Here is an 18,982-nt window from a genome sequence, read left to right on the forward strand (position 1 = left end):
TGGAAGCAATATGCAGGTGCTTGGTAAAAGAGATGGTGTTGAAAAAAGTTCTCCAATATCCTGTCAAGTAGTAGCCTAGGAAAATTTCACAGCTAGTTGTGGAACAACAGTCAAACTTAGAATACTTCTATAATTTTTCCCATAAACGGAAGTGAATGCATCTTTGGCAGTCATTTGTAAAATAGGCTATAAAATATTTCTGACATATTATTTCATTTACCTAAGTATAATTCTTGAGCAGAACACTTGTTAATAAATAGGTTTAATGTTAACTTAAGAATTTTGTACATTATGTGCAGTAAAAGCTTAAGAGTGAAGTGGAACTGTGGCTAAAGTTAGAAAGATTCCTTAATTACATTAGTTGTGATATTTTCTAATAATCCTTAAAGTGGTAAATAGGTAAAAATTCCATTTCCCCTTCTGTACTGGTAACATGCCGTGGTTGCGATTTCTACACTCCGTTTGCTGAAAATTTGGTATGAGTACCCCTTGGATAAGTGCCAACTTCAAGTGGTAGCAAAGACATTTTTCTAAGTTGCTCTGGTATTTACAGTAGGAGAGAGAGATTGAGATGGTGAACTTAAAAATGTTTAGGATAATGCGGGGGAAGAAAATGAGAGGACTGGTGAAAGTAAGCACAAAAGATGACTTAACTATGTCACTGTTTTTCATTAAATATTGTGCTAGCTGCTAAAGATGCAGAGATGATCACTGGTTAGTATTTACTAAATACTTGCCATGTACTAGGTATGTATCACCTCATTTAATCTTTGCAGCAACCTTGTGAGGAAGTACTATTCTCTCAGGAGGGTGCTGAAATTCGTGATGGTTAAGTTTCTAAAGGACATCTTGAAATTTGGGTCCAAGCCAGCTTAATTTGAACCTTTACTCTCTTAACCTCTGCTTGCATCTGCCTCCTTAGAGTAGCACACATGTCAAATAAGTTTATCTTTTGTTTTCTTATAAATAAAAGAAGTAGATTGGAAGGAAAATTAACATTTACTGAATGCTAAAGTACACTGTGTAGTTATTTTCTTTTTCTTCACAACCATTCTTGTGTGGTAAATTCTATTACCCATAGTTAAAGAGATGAGGAAGCTGACAAAGAAGTTAAGTAATTTCTCAAGGATATATAGCTGTTCATCCCAGACTTTCTGGCTTCAGAGCCCTGTCCTTTTGATATCACATAAAAAGTGTAGTTTTTAGAGTTAACTTACTAGGGTGGTTTTGAATTAATTATTTGATCTATGACTCACTTTCTTCATCTGTATAGTACAATTATTATACTTACCTTGAAGAAGAGATAAAACAATGGTTAAGAGCTGTGGGATCATAGATAATATGTGTATGTGTGTGTGTGTGTCTGCCTCCCTCCCCATTCCTCACACAGGGATCCTAAACCCTTGTCAATTCCTAAGTGGTTGGAACACTCAAGAGCATCTTTTGTTCTAATGAGGTGACTGGATGGGCTCCTGAATGGCTCCAGGATAGGGGCTGGTCACCAGAAAGACCAAGTTATGATTAGAAACTTGGAATTTTCAGTCTCATTCTGCAGAAAAGGGAGAGGGGCCAGAAATGGAGTTAATGATTGAGTATACTTTCATGAAGAAGTCTCCATAAAAATCCCAATAGTGTGGGGTTCAGGGAACTTCCATGTTGGTGAACATATACACATACTGGGGAGGTGATGCACCCCAAGTCCACAGGGACAGAAGCTCATGCACTCAGGACCCTCCCTGACCTTGTCCTATGCTTTATCTGACTGTTCATCTGTCTTTTTACTAAACTGGTAAGTGTGATTGTATGTAAGTTCTATGAGCAAATCAACAAGTGTTAAGGTATGTTTTATATTTCACCTACTGTATTTTATCATGTCAGAAGTTTTAATGTAGTTACTTTAGCTATGTATTCCAGATATGTTTTCTTTTTTAAAAAACATTGATTTTGAGAGAGACATTGATTTGTTCTTCCCCTTATTTATGCATTCACTGGTTGCTTCTGTGTGCCCTGATCCGGGATGGAACCTTCAACCTCTGTATATCAGGACCTCTGTATATCAGGACCTCTGTATATTCTAACAAACAGCTATCCAGCTAAGCTCCAGATATGCTTTCTTGACTCAGCTATTCATTTTGAAAAAAAAGAAAACCATGATTTTCTTTTACATTTGCTTCAAAGTGAAGCTTTAAATATAGTAAATTTTAAGAATCAACATTTTTTAAACTACAAAACAAAAATTCCTGGAAGAAACTAATAATGTCCTGCCTTAAGAGAAACAAGATAGGGTAGCAATTAGGAACTTGATCGCCCAAGCCAGGCTGTTTAAATCGCAGTTTCATCACTTAATGATGTGTCTTCAGTCCACTTAACCTTTCTGTGTCCCAATTTCCTCACATTGAATAATACAAGATTGTTATAGCCGTTTAAAAATTAAACCATGTAACACATTTAGAACATCACCTGGCAGGTACTAAGTACTTAGTGACTATTTATCCATTAGGAAAAAAAATTTACTCCACTTGAAAGCATTAATTTTCTCCTTGGTTTTATCATAATGGTTCTTAAGCCAGAATGCTAAGGATCAGTTGGTAAGTTTAAAATGTAGATTCTGATTTAACTGGGCCAATGTCTACTCAGAGAGGTGTATTTTTCACAGGTAACTCAGATGATGCTGATCCAGGTGGACCATAGAAACAGACTGGGAAACACTGCTCTGGGCACACTGGTTTTTAGGTTTCTCTTTAGTGACAGAGACTGAATGAAATTACAGGAATGAAATATGGCGTATTACCATGGGATTATAAAAACCTCGAGGGTAGCCCTAGAAGAATCTGTTGAAAGCAATGAATCTTCCCCTCAACCACCAGCAGAACAGTAACATAGGCCTACTCACATTTTATATACCAGGTCAGTGGGTTCCTAGACTCTGAAGCCAGGAGTCCTTGGACCTCAGTAGGAAAACTTATACTAGGGGACTGTTCTTTTTACGCTTCAGCACTGCTTTATATGGCCTCGTTAATATGTATACTAGAAGATCTTACCATGGATGGGAGGGGATTATTCACAGTAAGTTGATGATTGAACAGAATTTTATTAGCACCTAGAATTTTTTAATATTTATTAAGTGAGCTCTTTTACACATACATTTCTAATGACACCACACTTGAATATACACAAAAAGGGATGTTAAGGCCAAATAAGTTTATTAAAATTCATATTCAGTTCAATTTTCTTGAATCACTTCTATTTTGGGTTCCTGCTGGTCACAGAATCAAAGAATTTTGATAGGACTTTAGAAAGGGATTTTTAATTAAAGGTGGGGGGAGAGGTGTTGCCGAACTACTAGAGGAATAAATTCGTTGTATGTTGTAAAAAGGAGAAACTCGAAGATGTCAACTTTGGAAGTACACACATTGGTAGAAGAGAGAAACACATTACAGTCAGAGCCATTTACTGCATCCCAGCTCCAAGTCCTTTGCAATAACACAGGCAAGAAAAGATGAAGATTGCAATTAGAGCAGAGAGCACAAATTAAAGAGAGTTTTGAGAGAAATTTAGAAGAGAATTTGAAAAAGAGCACATGAGAACTGGAAAACACGAGATAAAGTTACAGAAGGTCAGCAAAAGCAAACAACCAGAGAGGTCTAGCGACACTATTAAGATTAAAACTAAATAGACACAAAATATGATAAGCTCCCTTAGGGTAGGAATTCTATTCCACAGTATAGACAACACAAGCTTGCTGTTAGCAGGTCTTCATAAAAAAGATAGGCTAAAACAGTCCTTCACTGTATTTTACTATTTCCTATTACAAAGTTAACATTCATGATAGACTACGTGCAAGTACAGAAGAGTAGAAAAATACATACCATATTTTTGGACCATAAGACGCACCTAGGTTTTAAAGGAGGGAAATAGGAAAAAAAATTCTCGAAGCAAAAAATGTGGTAAAATATTTAATAACATTTTGCCAATGTAAATGTAAGCTACATTCGGACTATAAGATGCTCCCCCCCTTTTCCTCCCAAATTTTGGGGGGGAAGTGCATCTTACAGCCCCAAAAATATGGTATTTCTACCACCCAAAGAAAACTGCCATTGCTTGACCTAGACTAAATACCTTGCTTAAGATAAAAGATATTTATTGAGAGTGCATTGTTGTATTAAAAGTAGTGTTTATATTTCTTAAGAGTATTACAGCCCCTGGCCAGGTGGTTCAGTGGGTTGGAGTGTGGTCCCATATATCACAAGGTTGCAGGTTCAATCCCTGGTCAGGGCACACATCCACATTGTGGGTTCCATCCTTGGTCTGGACGCATGTGGGAGGCAACTGTCGATCTCTCTCAAATCAATAAGCATATCCTCAGGTGAGGATTTTTTTTTTAAAGTGATTATTATAGATATACAGTAAACATGGAGAGGAGGTATGTATTGACTAAGTATTTTTGTAATAAATGTTTTGGAAAAATAATCAAATAACAATCATCAATACTAACAACAGCAATCAAAACCTAGTAATGCAAAAGGAAAGAATAATGGAATCTGAAGAAAGCTTTTCAGCAGGCTCTCCCTCAGGAAGCACACACATGCCCTTCCCTTCTCTTTTCTTTCCCCACAATGGGCATCTCCTAAACTCTAAGGGTCCCCAGGAGACTTGCAGCCAGGGGAGCAATGAACAGCAGCAGCTTGTCCCAGACTAACCCCCTGAACCTGTCTCCAGGTCCCCCTTTTCTCTGACTTAGTGAGCTAAAGCAGCCCCACCTAGGCTCATTTCTTTCCTATAACATTTTTAGAGAACTGAAGCAGCCTGGGCTAGGCTCTTTGCTGTTTCTGCTATCCTAAGCCCTTCCTTGTTTCACTGTTCCCAGCGTTAATAATTTAAAAAGAAGAGAGAGAGACAGCTTTTCACACTGAGGCTTTATATAAACTAATTAGTACAAATAAATTCCTGCATTTATTAAAATGAGAAGTTTAACATGAAGAATTACCTTGTTTTCAAATAAGACTTTTCCCAAGTACCACACAATGAAAAACAAATGGCTCAAGAAATCCATTTTGGAATCATAATAAATCTATGTACTGTACTGAGAAAGAATATCAACATTTCTCAAGTGTTACCCTTTCTCTGATTACAGCTCTAAGAAGCTTATGCTAAATGTACATCCATGACATTGATCTCTAAAAAGTTTTGTAATATATTCTAAGTGTCCATCCTTAAAATCACCCAAGGGTTTCAAAAAACCAAACATGGACAAATAAAAATAAAATGCAGATAAAGTAGAAAAGCAGCCCTTTATATAACAAGAAAATAGAGCTTGATTCTTACAATGGCTTGAATTTTTGTTGCTCTGCATTTTCAAGAAGGAGCAACATGTTTAGGCTTATTTTTATAATCTTGGCTTCTCTAAATACGTGTGACTGCTGAATCAAGCCTTTATGTCACTAGGGGTTATGCAGAGCTGTGATTATATTATTGATCCAAAAGCTGAAAGCATAAGAAACTAGGAACTTGGAGTACCACCCACCTTTAAAGAAAATGCTCATAAATAGCATTCCATGTAAAATTTAAAGGACTCATATTTCAGCTGATTTTCTTTATTCATTACACTGCCACTTAATTAATGACACAAAGCATAAATAGAACTTTTTTAAAGTAGAGAGGCATAAAAAGCCCCAGTACCCTGCAAGATTCCATAGCATGTCAATGTTTCTAATACCTGGAGGTATCTTAGCTAACTAGAAAGGAGAAAGTTAGCAATTTAGGCTAGATAGCATTTCATGCTTTGTTGACTTGATGACTCCCTTGGCTGCTTATTGGCCTTTCTCAAGGGTGATTTGTGAGGACTCTGCTCTCTTCTTCTACCTAGAATGGCGTAAGTGTACATTGTCAAATTCTTTACTGAAACATTGCAAAACATCTCTGTGAAGGAACCTGACAAGAATATAATGATACTTTGAAATGTCTACATGCAAAAACAGGGTAAAAGTTCCAGTTAAGGATGAGTGTTAAAACCATATAATGCAGGGTTGGGTGGCTGGGTGAAAAATGTGAAAGGATTAAGAAATACAAATTGGCAGTTACAAAATAGGGGGGTGTAAATTAAGACATACTGAATATAGTCAATAATATTGTAATAACTATATTTTGTGTCAGGTGGGTGCTAGACTTTTAGGTGATTATCACCTTGTAAGTTACATGAATGCCTAATTGCTATGCTGTACACCTGAAACTAATACAATATTGAATGTTAACTGTAATGAAAATTTTTTTTAATTTTAAAATTGAAGCAGACAGCAAGCTTTTAGAACAAGTTGTGGATTTTTGTGTCAGGTTGCAATAACTAAAACCTGTCTTTACCTGTAGTTATGTCTGGAGGCTAAAAAAAGGTGTGAATATTTCTCTACAGAAAAGAAAAATAACATCTGGAATCTCTTCGTTTTTCTCTTCAAGGTATGATCAAATTTGCAACTCCTAAAAGGCTAATGTTTTTTTATATCCAGACATCACCAAGACAAATAAAAAGCCCCACAAACTTCCAAAATTTTGAGGAAATGATGAAAAGGCTTTTCTTTTCTCCACTGAGTTTGTTCTTAAGTTACATGCTGTTTTGCCAAAATGATAAAGAGCTAATAATTATTATTTTACCCTATGCCAGACTGTTTTAAAGGCTTTACTTATATTTCTTATTTAACCCTCACAATATACCTATGAATAAGTAATAAAAACATTTTTACAGAAGAGGAATCTAGGCTCAGATGACGACTTACTTAAGTGGGCAGTAACTCTGGGATCTACAAGTTAGGAGAATATTACAAAGTGAAAAGCTAAGAAATTTTCTGACTGCTTCAAGTTAGCTTCTTGTAAACATCTTTTAAATTTCGTTTTGTTTAAAATATTTGGTGAACGATAGTATGGTAATTTCTTGTGGTAATTCCAAGAGTCATTTTCAGAGAATAAGAACAATAAAAGGTTTAGTTTTTTGAGAGAGAGAGAAGTAAGTTCTACAGGAGGAAAGACAAACCACAGTAAGAGGGAAAAGCAGGTGGGCAAAATGTTACACAACAGTGATTTTTAATTATGAGTCAACATGGATTTCATGCCATCATTTTACAACCCGAACACAAAGCCAGTGAGCTGGGAAATGCGAGAGCACATGCACAGAATCCAGCATAAAGAATAATGATAGTAACTGGAAATGGTCTTTATTAGAGAAAGAATGTTTACTTATGGGAATTACTGGATTTGTAAACATTGATTCAAATAGTCAAAATAAAGCCACAGCGGCCAATTACTAGCGAGGCGGTATGAAAGTGAAAACTGTCGACCCGTAATAGATGCTTGTCATATAAATTCTAAGCTGTTCGGTTTAAAATGCACTCATGCGCACCCGGAACACCGGAAACCAGGGAGTGAAAGTCAAAGCAAATTCAAGGTTTCCATACAGTGCACATGACAGCGAACAAAAGAGGTGGTGAAACGGAGACACCCACCTTTGGTTTCTCACACAAAAAGCTCCTGAATCAAAACAGTGAATCCACGTTTAAAATTCTAGTATGTGAAAGGCAAATGGTACAGTTTAATGCCTGGGGGTGGGAGGAGGTTCCTTTTTAAAATTAGCTTTCACCCAACCTTCAAACCCCGATCTTAGTCCCTCCGCGCTACCGATTTAGTTAGGCGGTTGCACACAAAAACGCCTCTACGTATTTTGTCAGGGCTCCCACCATTCAAGCCCCGGGGAGCAAAGAGCTGACTGCTCGGAAGGGCCGTGCAGGGGGCAGCTGAGGACGAGGCACAGCCCGGCCGTCTCTTCCCCCGGGTCGCCGGGGAGGGACGCGTTGCGGGTGGCGAGCGGGAAGTGCGAAGAGACACCGCCCCCTAGGGGAGCCGCGCCGCCGGCTGGGGGCCGGGGCGGGAGGGGCCTTGGGAGGAGGCGGCCGGTAAAGAGGCCGCGCCGTCGGGCGGGGCTGTCGCTCCAGCTGGCTCGGACCTGGGCGAGGCGGGCTGTGGACTGAGTGGCGGAGTCCAGACAGCGGCCAAGGAGGAAGGTGGCGGCGGCACGGACGGGCCGGGGCAGCGACTCCCCACCGTGACTCTGCTGCCCTGCCCAGGCCCGGGATCGAGTCGAAGGCGACGTAGGAAAGAGCGAGCATGGCTGAGACCTCACTGCCGCCCACCGCCGGCGCGGAAAGTTACGGCGAGGAGCCGGCGAGGGGCGGGGAGCAGCCGCTGGAGCAGCCGCGCCACGCTCCGACCGGGGACGCGGACCCAGAGGGCGGGGCGGGGCAGCTGCCGGCCTCCCCGGGCGGACAGTCGGAGCCGGACTCGCCGGTGGCCGCCCCCTTTTTCCTGCTCTACCCGGGAGATGGAGGCGCCGGCTTCGCAGCGCGCCCACCGCCTCAGCAGCAACAGCGTGCCTGGAGGACCCCGCCGTCGCCGGGCTCCCCGCTGCCGTTCCTGCTGCTGAGCTACCCGGGCGGCGGCGGCGGCAGCGGCGGCAGCAAGCACCGTGAGTGGCGGCGGGGAAGAACCGGTCCGGGTCCGCGGAGCCCCGCCTCCCACTGGGTCTCCGGAGCGGGGCGCCGGGCCGGCGGGGAGGCGGGGGCTCTGGGGAAGCTCCTGTCCCGGAGCGCTGGCGGCGGCCGCGGTCCGGGCGCTCGATCAATACCTCCGAGTCTCTCCAGGCCGCGGGCTCCCGCCGGGCGCGCCCTCCCCTTCTTTCCCAGGCAGGGCGCTCATCCTCGGCTGACACTCACGTGCTCGCGGGGTAGCGGACCCTGTCGGGACCTGGGATCCTCCCCCGAAGCTTTGGAGGAGGGGGCGGCGCCCAAACACCCCGCTGCCTGGCCGGCGCGCCTTCTGCGGGCTCCTGGCGCCTTGGTGTAGGTGTGGCTGCTGCTCCGCTGCCCCGGCGGCCTCAGCTGTACGAGTAAATTTTTTACTAGCGTTCACTCCACACCGTTAAAGAGTACAGATTCGTCCAAGGGAATGGGAAAAGAAATCAAAAACGGTGCGCGAGAAGTCGGGAACAGAATGGGGGATGGGGAAGCTTTGGCAGGGCACCTCCCAGGATTATATCGTTAGGCTGGAAGAGGCCTCTACCTTTTTAAAACCACAGTCACAGGAGCCCTCTGAATTCAGCTAACTCTACTCCGTGTGTTCTCTTTTAGTTAACAAATGTTTACTGCTACTTGTAATGAGCCGGGCCCTAGAGTAGGCAATTGTGTATAAAAAGACTCTGGGAGAAGTGTTAGATCTGATTTAAAAGACCAGATCTTACACTGTGAAAATGTGACTGAAGGTACAAGGCAAGATATATATAAAATGCGAAATACTTTGCTGTTTGAGTTCTGAAAGGGGAGAGAAATTTGCCTAGGGTGAAGAGGGTCAGTCTCTCCCTCACTCTCTCATAGCACTGGGGATTGTTTTTTAGCACCAAGGCAAACCTTTTAATTGCTCTGCACTGCCAAGAAACCCTGACAGCCTTTTCTGCCACCTGATCCAACGTCTGGGAGAAGATTAACCTTAGTTGAGTATTTCGTACGTGCATCGACTGTGATTGTCATAGTTTATCCTCACGTCTCTGGGAGCCAAATATGATGCACTTTTTCCGATGAGGAATCTGAGGATCAGTATTAGCGATTTGTGCTAAGTGCAGAGTAAGAGAAAGAATGAAGTTGACCCAGATTCCTTGCCTACCAATCTCTTGCTCTTTAAGCAAACACTGCATGTCCAAAACCGGTGGGATGGTTCCTCCTATGTTATGGTCCATTGAAAGCAGTTAGAAGTAGTCCAGTGTCACCTTTCCTACTTCCCTGTATTATTTTCTCTCTATTTCTTTGTTACTTACCTACAAAGAGAGCTAATACTGACCGTTGACTTAAAGAGTCTTAGTAAAGCCATAAATGGTGAGCTGTATTGGTCAGCACTAATCTCCAGGTGGGACTATCTAATCAGGGCAGAAGTGAGTGCTTTTCATTTTCTAAGGAATCTGCTTTCTACTTTGTTCTTTAAGCACAGTCTCTTTTTTCTCCTTAAAGTTTTTTATTTCTGTGATATCTGTTTATTAACCACATCACTGTGGAATGAAGAAGACCCCTATCAGGTGTTTATAACTAACAGTTGTGGTGTAGGGTTTGAAATATAAGAATTTTTCAACCATTGGCTAGTGTAACTAGTAGGGATTAATCTTAAGTTCAGTTAATTTTATTTGATTCCTTCCTCTTATTAAGGGTTGACACTGTTTTTTAACTGTTGTTTAAAAATTGGAGCCTAAGTATGATCAAGATCAGATATGGAAGACTTAAAGCTAGTTTCATAAATCCCTACAATAACAGCAGATGTATATAGCACAGTTGGTTAGCACATAAAGTTCCAATAGTTCTTCATGGTCTCTATTTCTGAAATAGCTTATTGGTGTGTAAGTGCTCAGAAAAATTATAGGGAAAGTGTCATGTCCCACTTCCGCTGTGGTTAAAGACCAGTCACTGAGGACATTTCAAATTAGTAGAAGTTCACTGATACATATGTTATTGACATACACAATTGACTTAAAATATTTCTTGTTTTAGGCTGACTTTTCATTTTTACCCTGTTATTTTTATATATACCTTAGAACACATGCATATTTGGAAATAGGAATACTCTGTTTATTAGTAGAAATACTTTCTTGTCACTGCCCTGCAGAGTCCGTGCAATATTGCTTTCTATGATGTACCTGGATATCAGAACCCTGGCTCTCCTGGCTCCATTTGAGCAACTGAGACCTAACAGTTTTTTAAAAGACTTTGCATTTCAATTACCAGGATAATACCTGCACTCAGCCTAAACAACCAATGGATACTTGCCTCCTCAACACCCAATTTTTAACTCTGGCTAATGTATTTGCCAAGAATGTATACCTTTGCGAGACTATTCAGGGTGGGGCAAAAGTAAGTTTACAGTTGCTTGTATAAAAAATAATACAGTAATTAATAAAAATAAAACAAGAATAAACTGTTCCATGTACTCATAAGTGCAAACCTACTTTTGCCCCACCCTGTATATTAAGGCATTATCTTTTTATTTTAGAAATTCTAAATTCACTCAGAGAGTTCAAAGTTAACCTTTACATTTGAGTTAAAAGACACTGATGAAGATAGCAAAAATGTGTGCAGAAGAGATAGCCTAAAGTTTTCAGGCTTCATGTGTCAGTGTGAAATCTTTCAGGATGTAATGTCCATAAAGTAGTCAGCATTCCTAAATGCAGTGTGAAAGAAGACTTCGGATGGGCCTAGTTATGTCCCTTGTTAGTCTTTGAGGGCTGGTAGTCAGCTAAATTTTTGTGGTTCTACCTTTTAAATATCATAAAAGTTTCTACCATGTCATTTTTAATTGATGCATAAAAATTGCAAGTAACACATGGATCTATTTTCATTTGTAGATGTTTTATAATAATAATAATGCATTGAATACAAAGTGAACTTTCTTCTCTGTGGGTCCTCAACCCCCATCACCACCACCATTTATTATCTGAGACACCACCTTTGAGTTTGGTGAGTTTTCTTTTAGAACTTTTGCATACAATCACAGACATGTGCATTCATATTTAATGGGGCCATTTCCCCCTTGGTATATGACCTTCCACACCATTTTCTCATCACCTAGGTAAGAAGGAACTATTGGGTTGGCCAAAAAGTTCATTTGGTTTTTTCCGTAAGATGGCTCTAGTAGTGCTTAGTTGTCTTTAACTACATTTCAAACAATGTTGTTAAATTATATTGTGACAACTGTCATATCAGCCTGCATTTTTAAAAAAAAAAACATCAAAATTGGTGAATTTTTGTGTAGCCACTTTAATATTGAAGATGGAAGAAAATATGCAACATTTTCAGCACATTATGCTTATTATTTTCAAGAAGGGTAAAAACACAACTGAAACACAGAAAAAGATTTGTGCAGTGTATGGAGAAGGTCCTGTGACTGATCGAATGTGTCAAAAGTGGTTTGTGAAGTTTCGTGGTGGAGATTACTTGCTGCACAATGCTCCACTGTCGGGTAGACCATCGAAGTTGACAGTGATCACATCAAGACATTAATTGAGAACAATCAATGTCATACCATGCGGGAGATAGCCGACATACTCAGAATATCCAGATCAATAAAGTTACTTGTGAAAGTGAAAAATATGTCTTTTATTTTACGGATAAAACCGTATGGACTTTTCGGCCAACACAAAACTTGCATGCCATGGTGCAATACTTTTAATGCCTTCCTTTTCCATTGTAACTTTAGAAGTCATCTTGTGGTTGGACAGGATGGGTAAAAGATGGCTTCTCCTTGGCTTACCTACAAGGTAAGAGGCACTCCTACCATCTGACAGTTACTCTTCTTCCAGCTCTCAGAGCTGCAGCAAACATTTATATCTAAGGCAATGCCATGCAAGTAGCCCACATGTCTGCCCTGGTCTTTCCTCTCTCAATTACAGCAGTATACAAAAAAAAAAAATTGTCCCACTCACAAAGAATCAGCCTTCTTTCTGTATGTGCTGTTTTGAGATGGGAGGAGGGCTAGGAGAGGAATAGAAAGAAGGGAAAAAATCCTGGGGAAGGACTGGCAGCTTTACTATGACCTCCCACTTCAAAGTCGAGTATACCTAACTATGAGTGCCGTACGTGAGCCATGGAAAGTGCTGAGAGTAAGGCTTCTAGAAGCATTTGACTGTTTTTCACAGTAGCACTTAAAGAGTCTCTGATTTGGGGAAAGATCTTTCTTATATATGAGCCCAGGGATGAATATTTAAGGTGATAAAATTACTTTTATGTTCACAGTTTCATACACACACATACAATATAAAGATATGTATATATTATATATACATGTATGTATATATATTATTTATGTGTGTATGTGTATATATTCATTGATTTTCGGTTACCCTTCATAGACATTTTTATTTCTCTCTCTCTCTCTCTCATCTTCGTTCACTGTTTAGTAGTACTCTAGAAAATATATTCTACCTGGTCAGGAGTTGAATACACATCAATCAGTTCATCTGCTACATGCTTTTCAAATTTTGAATTGACAAACGTACTTTATTCTGGTTCGTAAATATTGAGGCAGCTGCTTAAAACTGGGCTATGGAGAGGAAGAATGTCTAACCATCAGAACCCAAAAGTTTTGAGCATTCCTCTTCATGCTAGTAGTGTTTAGAGCAGCTGGATTTGTGACTTTTTTAAAGACAGCATTTTGATATCATTAACATAGAGAAGTGCTGCATTTACAATACTGTAATTAACAAACTGTTAGCCTTCAGCTCTTTTCCAACTGTTAACAACACTAAGAACCACTTTCTGATCCATTAAATGCTGTCAAATGGAAGCTATAAGCAGGTGCCCATAAGGAAAAAAAAAAACCCTCAGAAATTCACCTTTTTCAGACAGTGTGTAATTGTAAATTAGTGACTTCCATAGAACTGGAGATTAGCCCTTAAAAGTCCAGAAATGCAGGTGGGTATTTTCCACACACAGCTGAAATAACCAGGGACATCCTGAGCTTCTGAGGTACAGGGAACTGGGTCATGCCCCGTTTCCTGTGTCGTGGCTAAGCAGCCTTTCTGCTGCTAGCCTTTCTGCTGTACAATTTTATCACCACTGGTGTCTGTCAGTTTCTCTTCCCAGCCAGTCTCTCCCTTCTCTTCTGCCACTTTTCTTTTACCTACTCTTCTGGCCTGGCATCACCAAAAAGTTAGATAAGGCTTGTGACTGATAGCTTTATCAGTCACAAACTTCAGAATATTAGGTGTAACCTCTGAGTCTTTGACTTTGTTTTGGCCGCTCCCCTCTTAATAACCATATGTTCATTCTTTATAGATAAGTGTTACTTTTTCTTATTTCTGATCTTCATTCTAGATGCCACTCTTCATTAGATAGCGAAAGTTTTATTGTAGTTAGGTAACCCAAACAATTACGAATAAAGAATGTGACTACTAAGATAACAGTACTTAGTGGCTGCCATTTATAGAGTATTTTTATGTGCCAGGCAGACAGCTAAAAACTTCGCATGTATTAATTTTTTGTTTGATAAATAAATATATATTTATATAGCTCTATATAGCATTTCTTTACCTTTCAAATAGATAGTCCTGGCTGGTGTAGCGCAGTGGATTGAGCACATGTTGTAAACCAAAGGGTCGCTGGTTCAATTCCCAGTCAGGGCACATGCCTTGGTTGTGGGCCCGGTCCCCAGTGGGGTCCACGTGAGAGGCAACCACACATTGATGTTTCTCTCCCTTTCTTTCTCCCATCCCCTCTTTCTAAATAAATAAATAAATAAAATCTTTTTTAAAAATTTCTAATAGATAGAAGAGCCAATACATCAAACTACTAGATAACAATTAGTGCTGAGAAGAAAAAACGGGGAGGAGGAGGAGTCCACATAGACTTCATATAAGTAAAGACATAAGAAAAACATATGGATGCAACATATGTTTTTCATAAGAATATTTGATTCGGTGTCTCTAGTGTGACTTAATCTAAATTATTATAAAACACAAAACTGATGATGGAGCAACCTTGAATTTAGAAGATGATATTATGGAGATATAGATTCTGTGGTTTTAGGAAGGGTCTTCTGTCAAATTGTAGCATACTTCAAAATCACCTGGAGACCTTGTCAACACAGATTTCTGGCCCTATCCCCAGAGGTGTCTTTTTGTTGTTGTTTTGTTTTGTTTGTTGTTTTTAATTAAGGAATAATTGATACATAACATTATACTAGTTTCAGGTGTACAACATAATGATTCAATATTTGTATATATGGCGAATTTTCTTTAACTGAAACACAGAATTAATTTCTGTTCCTGAATAGTCTGACTCCAAATCCCATGTTCTTAATCACTGAATGCTCCCTCACCAAGGCCTTAAATAAACCAATTCGGGTAGAGGGCAGTAGAGGTGGCTGAGTGGGAGAGAGATCAGAGGAAAGATGGCAAAAGAAAGCAATTTGGGGGATAAAAGACTAGTTATTGGCCTCAAAACATACTCACCTGACTTTGTTCCTGTCTTGCATCTTTCCCTTTTTGTTTGACTTTTAACAGAAAACTGTGTTAAAGAGGTACAATTTAACGAGAAGTTAAGAGAACGTATTCTCGTATTGCAGTTATAGGTAGTAAAAAGTAGGCAGATGAAGAAGGTGAGAGCGTGGCAGGATAAACTGGATAAAATAATGGTATTTCCTTGTTAACTAGTATTTTTGAAAATTCCTTAATTACAAGATTTGCTTAAAAGATAGGCTTCCTCTTTATCCTGGCACTATAGGTAACCTGTAGCCATCATAAATAAAAGTAGAATTGTACTTTAATGAATTTTACAGGACATCACAACTGTTATATTTCTACCTAAACCTTATTAACTTTGAAACGCCTTCTGATAGTGCAAAGTGGCTCCAGTATGAACTTTAAAATTTACTTTGGGAAGTCAGTAGTGTACCATAGGCATTAAAGAATTGGCTTGAAATTATGTGAAAGGAGATGCTTTTAGAGTAACAAAGCAGTGTATTTGAGAGGCTAAGCATCGACGTGGCCATGCCCTGTACTATAGCTGTATTTGAATAATTGTGAAAAGTTCATAGTCTTCCTAAAACGTATCAGGAGTTGAGGACTGCTGACCAACGTGGTATTCTTAGCAGAGCCCTTCTTAGTGATTGTCTGGTTCTGTGCTTGTTCCACACCAAATGAACTTGAACTCAGCATGGGTCGGCGAGTGGTGTGAAGAAGGGTGGAGCAGAGGTGGAAAAGTTTGAAACCGAGTCACAGGAAAGGAGAGACCTTATAATCACAGGAAAGGAGAGGTTGGCAGGCTGTGACAGCAGAGGCATGTAGAAAGCAGGAGAAAGTATCTCAGCATGCTGGGTTTTAGAGTACAGTTCTTATTCTAGAATCTGTATAGGGACCTCCCACAGACATTCATCTGCTTCCCTTGCCTTTTTATGAACTTAAGAAATCTGGTCACCTGATACGAATGCTGGTAAATTCTGACCCATCCCTTCTTCCTTCCTCAAAGGCCAAAAGATGCCCTAGCATACCCTTTGCCCAGATCTCCTTTTTACTTTCCTCTGTCTCAGTCCCATGAACATTCATCCTTACTGATTTTCATTTCATGTGATGATGGAGTTTCTGCTTTGTTTTTCCCAGAAGCCTCAAAGGGGGAGAACTAATAATGATGATAATGCTGACATTTACTGACTGTGTACTTTGTGCTAAGCACGTGCTAAACATTTTACTTGCATTGTTTCATTTAACTCTGAAGTTGTTATTATCCCCATTTCAGCAGAGAAGAAACAGGCTCCGAAACAAGTAACTTGCCAGGGTTATTCAGCGTCTCGGTGGTGGATCTAGGGTCACTGTGGGCATTCTGACTCCAGTGTCCACGTGCTCTCTCAGCCTGCCTCACCGCCTCCCACACCTGGAACCGTGTCCCAAATTAGAGGCTCCTTTCCAGGCAGCAGCAACCCTCTAGTTCCTTTTCTACTCAGTAAAGCCCTATTTGTTAAAAAATGAATGAATGAATACGAAACTCACAGGTCACCAGTTTGACAGAGAAAGTAGTTGTATGTAAACAACACCGAATAGCTATCTGTGTGACAAGGACTTAGGAATTTCTAAAACACCTGTAATTGACTTTTTCTTGGCTGTTGCCTTGCTCTTCATATTTCTAGTGGCTAGCACATAGTAGGTGTCATATCTGTATTACATGAATGATTCTGTTAGGTACAAAAGAATGCAGACTGTGTCAGAGTGACCTGTCCATTGGAGCATAAATATAGCTTAATTTTATAGGACTTGGGGGTTTTCATGGTTGAAGTGAAAGAGGAGGGTGGAAATATTCCACTTCAGGAATAAGGAGTACTTTAGAGGTACATGTCTACACCAGTAAGTATTGAGACTCTAGTACTTGGTAGGTACTATTTTAAGCAGATGTGCAATGGTGTGCAAAGCAAGCAAAGTTCTTCTGGAGCCTACAGTCTCTGTGAAGTGAGTTATCTACTTTCATACTATAGCTGAGTAAATTAAGACAAGAGGACAAATTTTCCAAGATTATGTACTAAGTTGTTGGTAGATTGATGTCTTTAAATCATTGTCTACTGCCATTTAGCCTTGAAATAAGCTTTATTTATTAAGTAGGAGTTATTTCTAGTATTCTGGTTAATTTTAACAACTAAAATGATTATGCATTGTAATACTCCTGGTGGTGTTTGTTTTAACAAAATAGTAACTCAGATTCTCAGTTGTAATCATTTTCAAGTACTTTTTACCATCCTTGGTTAATATCCACACAGTAGTACTAGTCTGCCAAGTGTGTAACCCTAAACTGTAGAAATATTAGTAGCATCAGAGGTTAACATAATAGATTTCTGTCTGAAAGAAGGAAGGAAGAGGGAGGGAGGACTGGAGCAAGTAAACAAACCATCATTCCATTGAATAATCTTATAATTTAACAAAACATCTGGGCTTTCCACCAATGTCAGTTGTCATTATCTTGATACGTTATCAAGGAAATCCATTTTTGCTAATAGCAACTAGAGAAATCAGAGGAGAGGAGATGAGGTTTTTCTTAAATTTTAAAACTGTGATTCAGAAAGCCTTGGGAAACATAACTTGTGAGATTTACAAACTGATTTAATTGCACAAGTCAACAAATTTTAAGAAGCACTATTATGTGCAGAATAGGAACTAGGTAATAGGAGACAGCTATTATAAAAGAAATTAGCAAAACGGTCTCTTCAGACCTGTTAGGACAAACTGGCATACCTGCAAGAAATCTATTTCTGCCCTGGCAGGTGTGGCTCAGTGCATTGAGCGTGGGCCTGCAAACCAAAAGGTCACAGATTCAATTCCTGGTCAGGGCACATGCCTGGGTTGCAGGCCAGGCCCCCAGTTGGGGGCTCATGAGAGGCAAGTGATTGATGTTTCTCTCCCCCTCTTTCTTCCTCCCTTCCCCTCTCTAAAAATACATAAATAAAATCTTTAAAAAAAAACAGAAATCTATTTCTGAAAAGTATCTAAATAATATAATGTAAAATGAAAAAATTAGAAATAACCCAAATGCTCACCAGCATGGAAAAGAATCGGAAAATTGTTTATATATACAGTGAAACATTACCTTATAATGACCTTATAATACAGTAACAAAAGGGTAAAACTACAGTGGCCACACTACAGTGTAGATGAGTCTTAGAAAACACGATGTTGAGTGAAAGGCTTTAGAAGGGTAGAAAGAACATGGAACCCTTTTTATGACGTTAAAAAAAAAACTGAAGCTAGACCTATTGTTGAGGCATCTGTGTATTTGCAGTGATATTTTAAGAATAAGACTATGATTTATACCGTATTCAGAAATGATTGCACATAGCAGGAAAGATCCATGCTGAGTTCTCAGTTTCTCAGAAAATGTCCCCTTATTAAAAACCTGAGCTAAATGTATAAAAGTGACTAAGGTTTGTGAAGCATTAAGGTATAAAGTTTGAAAGCTGATAGTTGCAAAGTATAGAAGAAAACATGGACTTTGGGGCATCTAAACAGAAGCAGCTTGGAGTCCCAGATCTGCCACTCACTAATTGTGCAATCTTGGCCAGTCACTTGGCTTAACTTTGGTTCCCTTGTATGTAAAGAGGAGTTATCAGTATCTATTTTGCAGGATTCTTGTGAGGATTTGATAGGGTATATATAAAGCATCTTGCAGAAAATAGAAATTCAATAAATGGTAGTTACCTTAAGTAACAGTTTTTCCACACTGTATAACAGGGACATTGGGCAGAACAAATCAGTCTCTGTCTTATAAAAGTAACTGAGTAAATGTACTTTAAAAGGAATGTAACTTCTAAGTTTGAAATGCGAATCTTGTTTGCTTTGAGTCAATCATATTGTGGAAAATTTGAGCTGTGTAAGCAGCTAGAACATAGTATTATTCAGATCATCTTGGGTTTGAACTTCACATAGGCCTACTTG

General features: G+C 39.6%; 1 protein-coding gene across 8 annotated transcripts in view; it reads left to right on the forward strand.

Annotated features, from left to right (window-relative positions):
- Nucleotides 1-7,913: 7,913 nt before the first annotated feature.
- Nucleotides 7,914-18,982, forward strand: part of RUFY3 (RUN and FYVE domain containing 3) — a 67,645-nt gene continuing 56,576 nt past the window's right edge. For 3 of the 8 annotated variants that reach the window (XR_011651140.1, XM_053922137.2, XM_071221286.1), the window contains exon 1: nucleotides 7,915-8,506. Coding sequence is in view for 6 of the 8 variants with exons in the window: in XM_053922137.2 (XP_053778112.1) it covers nucleotides 8,149-8,506 (358 nt within the window). In the remaining 2 variants the exon portion in view is untranslated. Of the gene's footprint in view, nucleotides 8,507-18,982 lie in introns of all 8 variants that reach the window. The other 5 variants (XM_071221284.1, XM_071221285.1, XM_071221287.1 and 2 more) reach the window with 4 other exon arrangements.

The sequence above is a fragment of the Desmodus rotundus genome, chromosome 4 (assembly GCF_022682495.2).
Source record: "Desmodus rotundus isolate HL8 chromosome 4, HLdesRot8A.1, whole genome shotgun sequence".
Classification (NCBI taxonomy): Eukaryota; Metazoa; Chordata; class Mammalia; order Chiroptera; family Phyllostomidae; genus Desmodus; species Desmodus rotundus.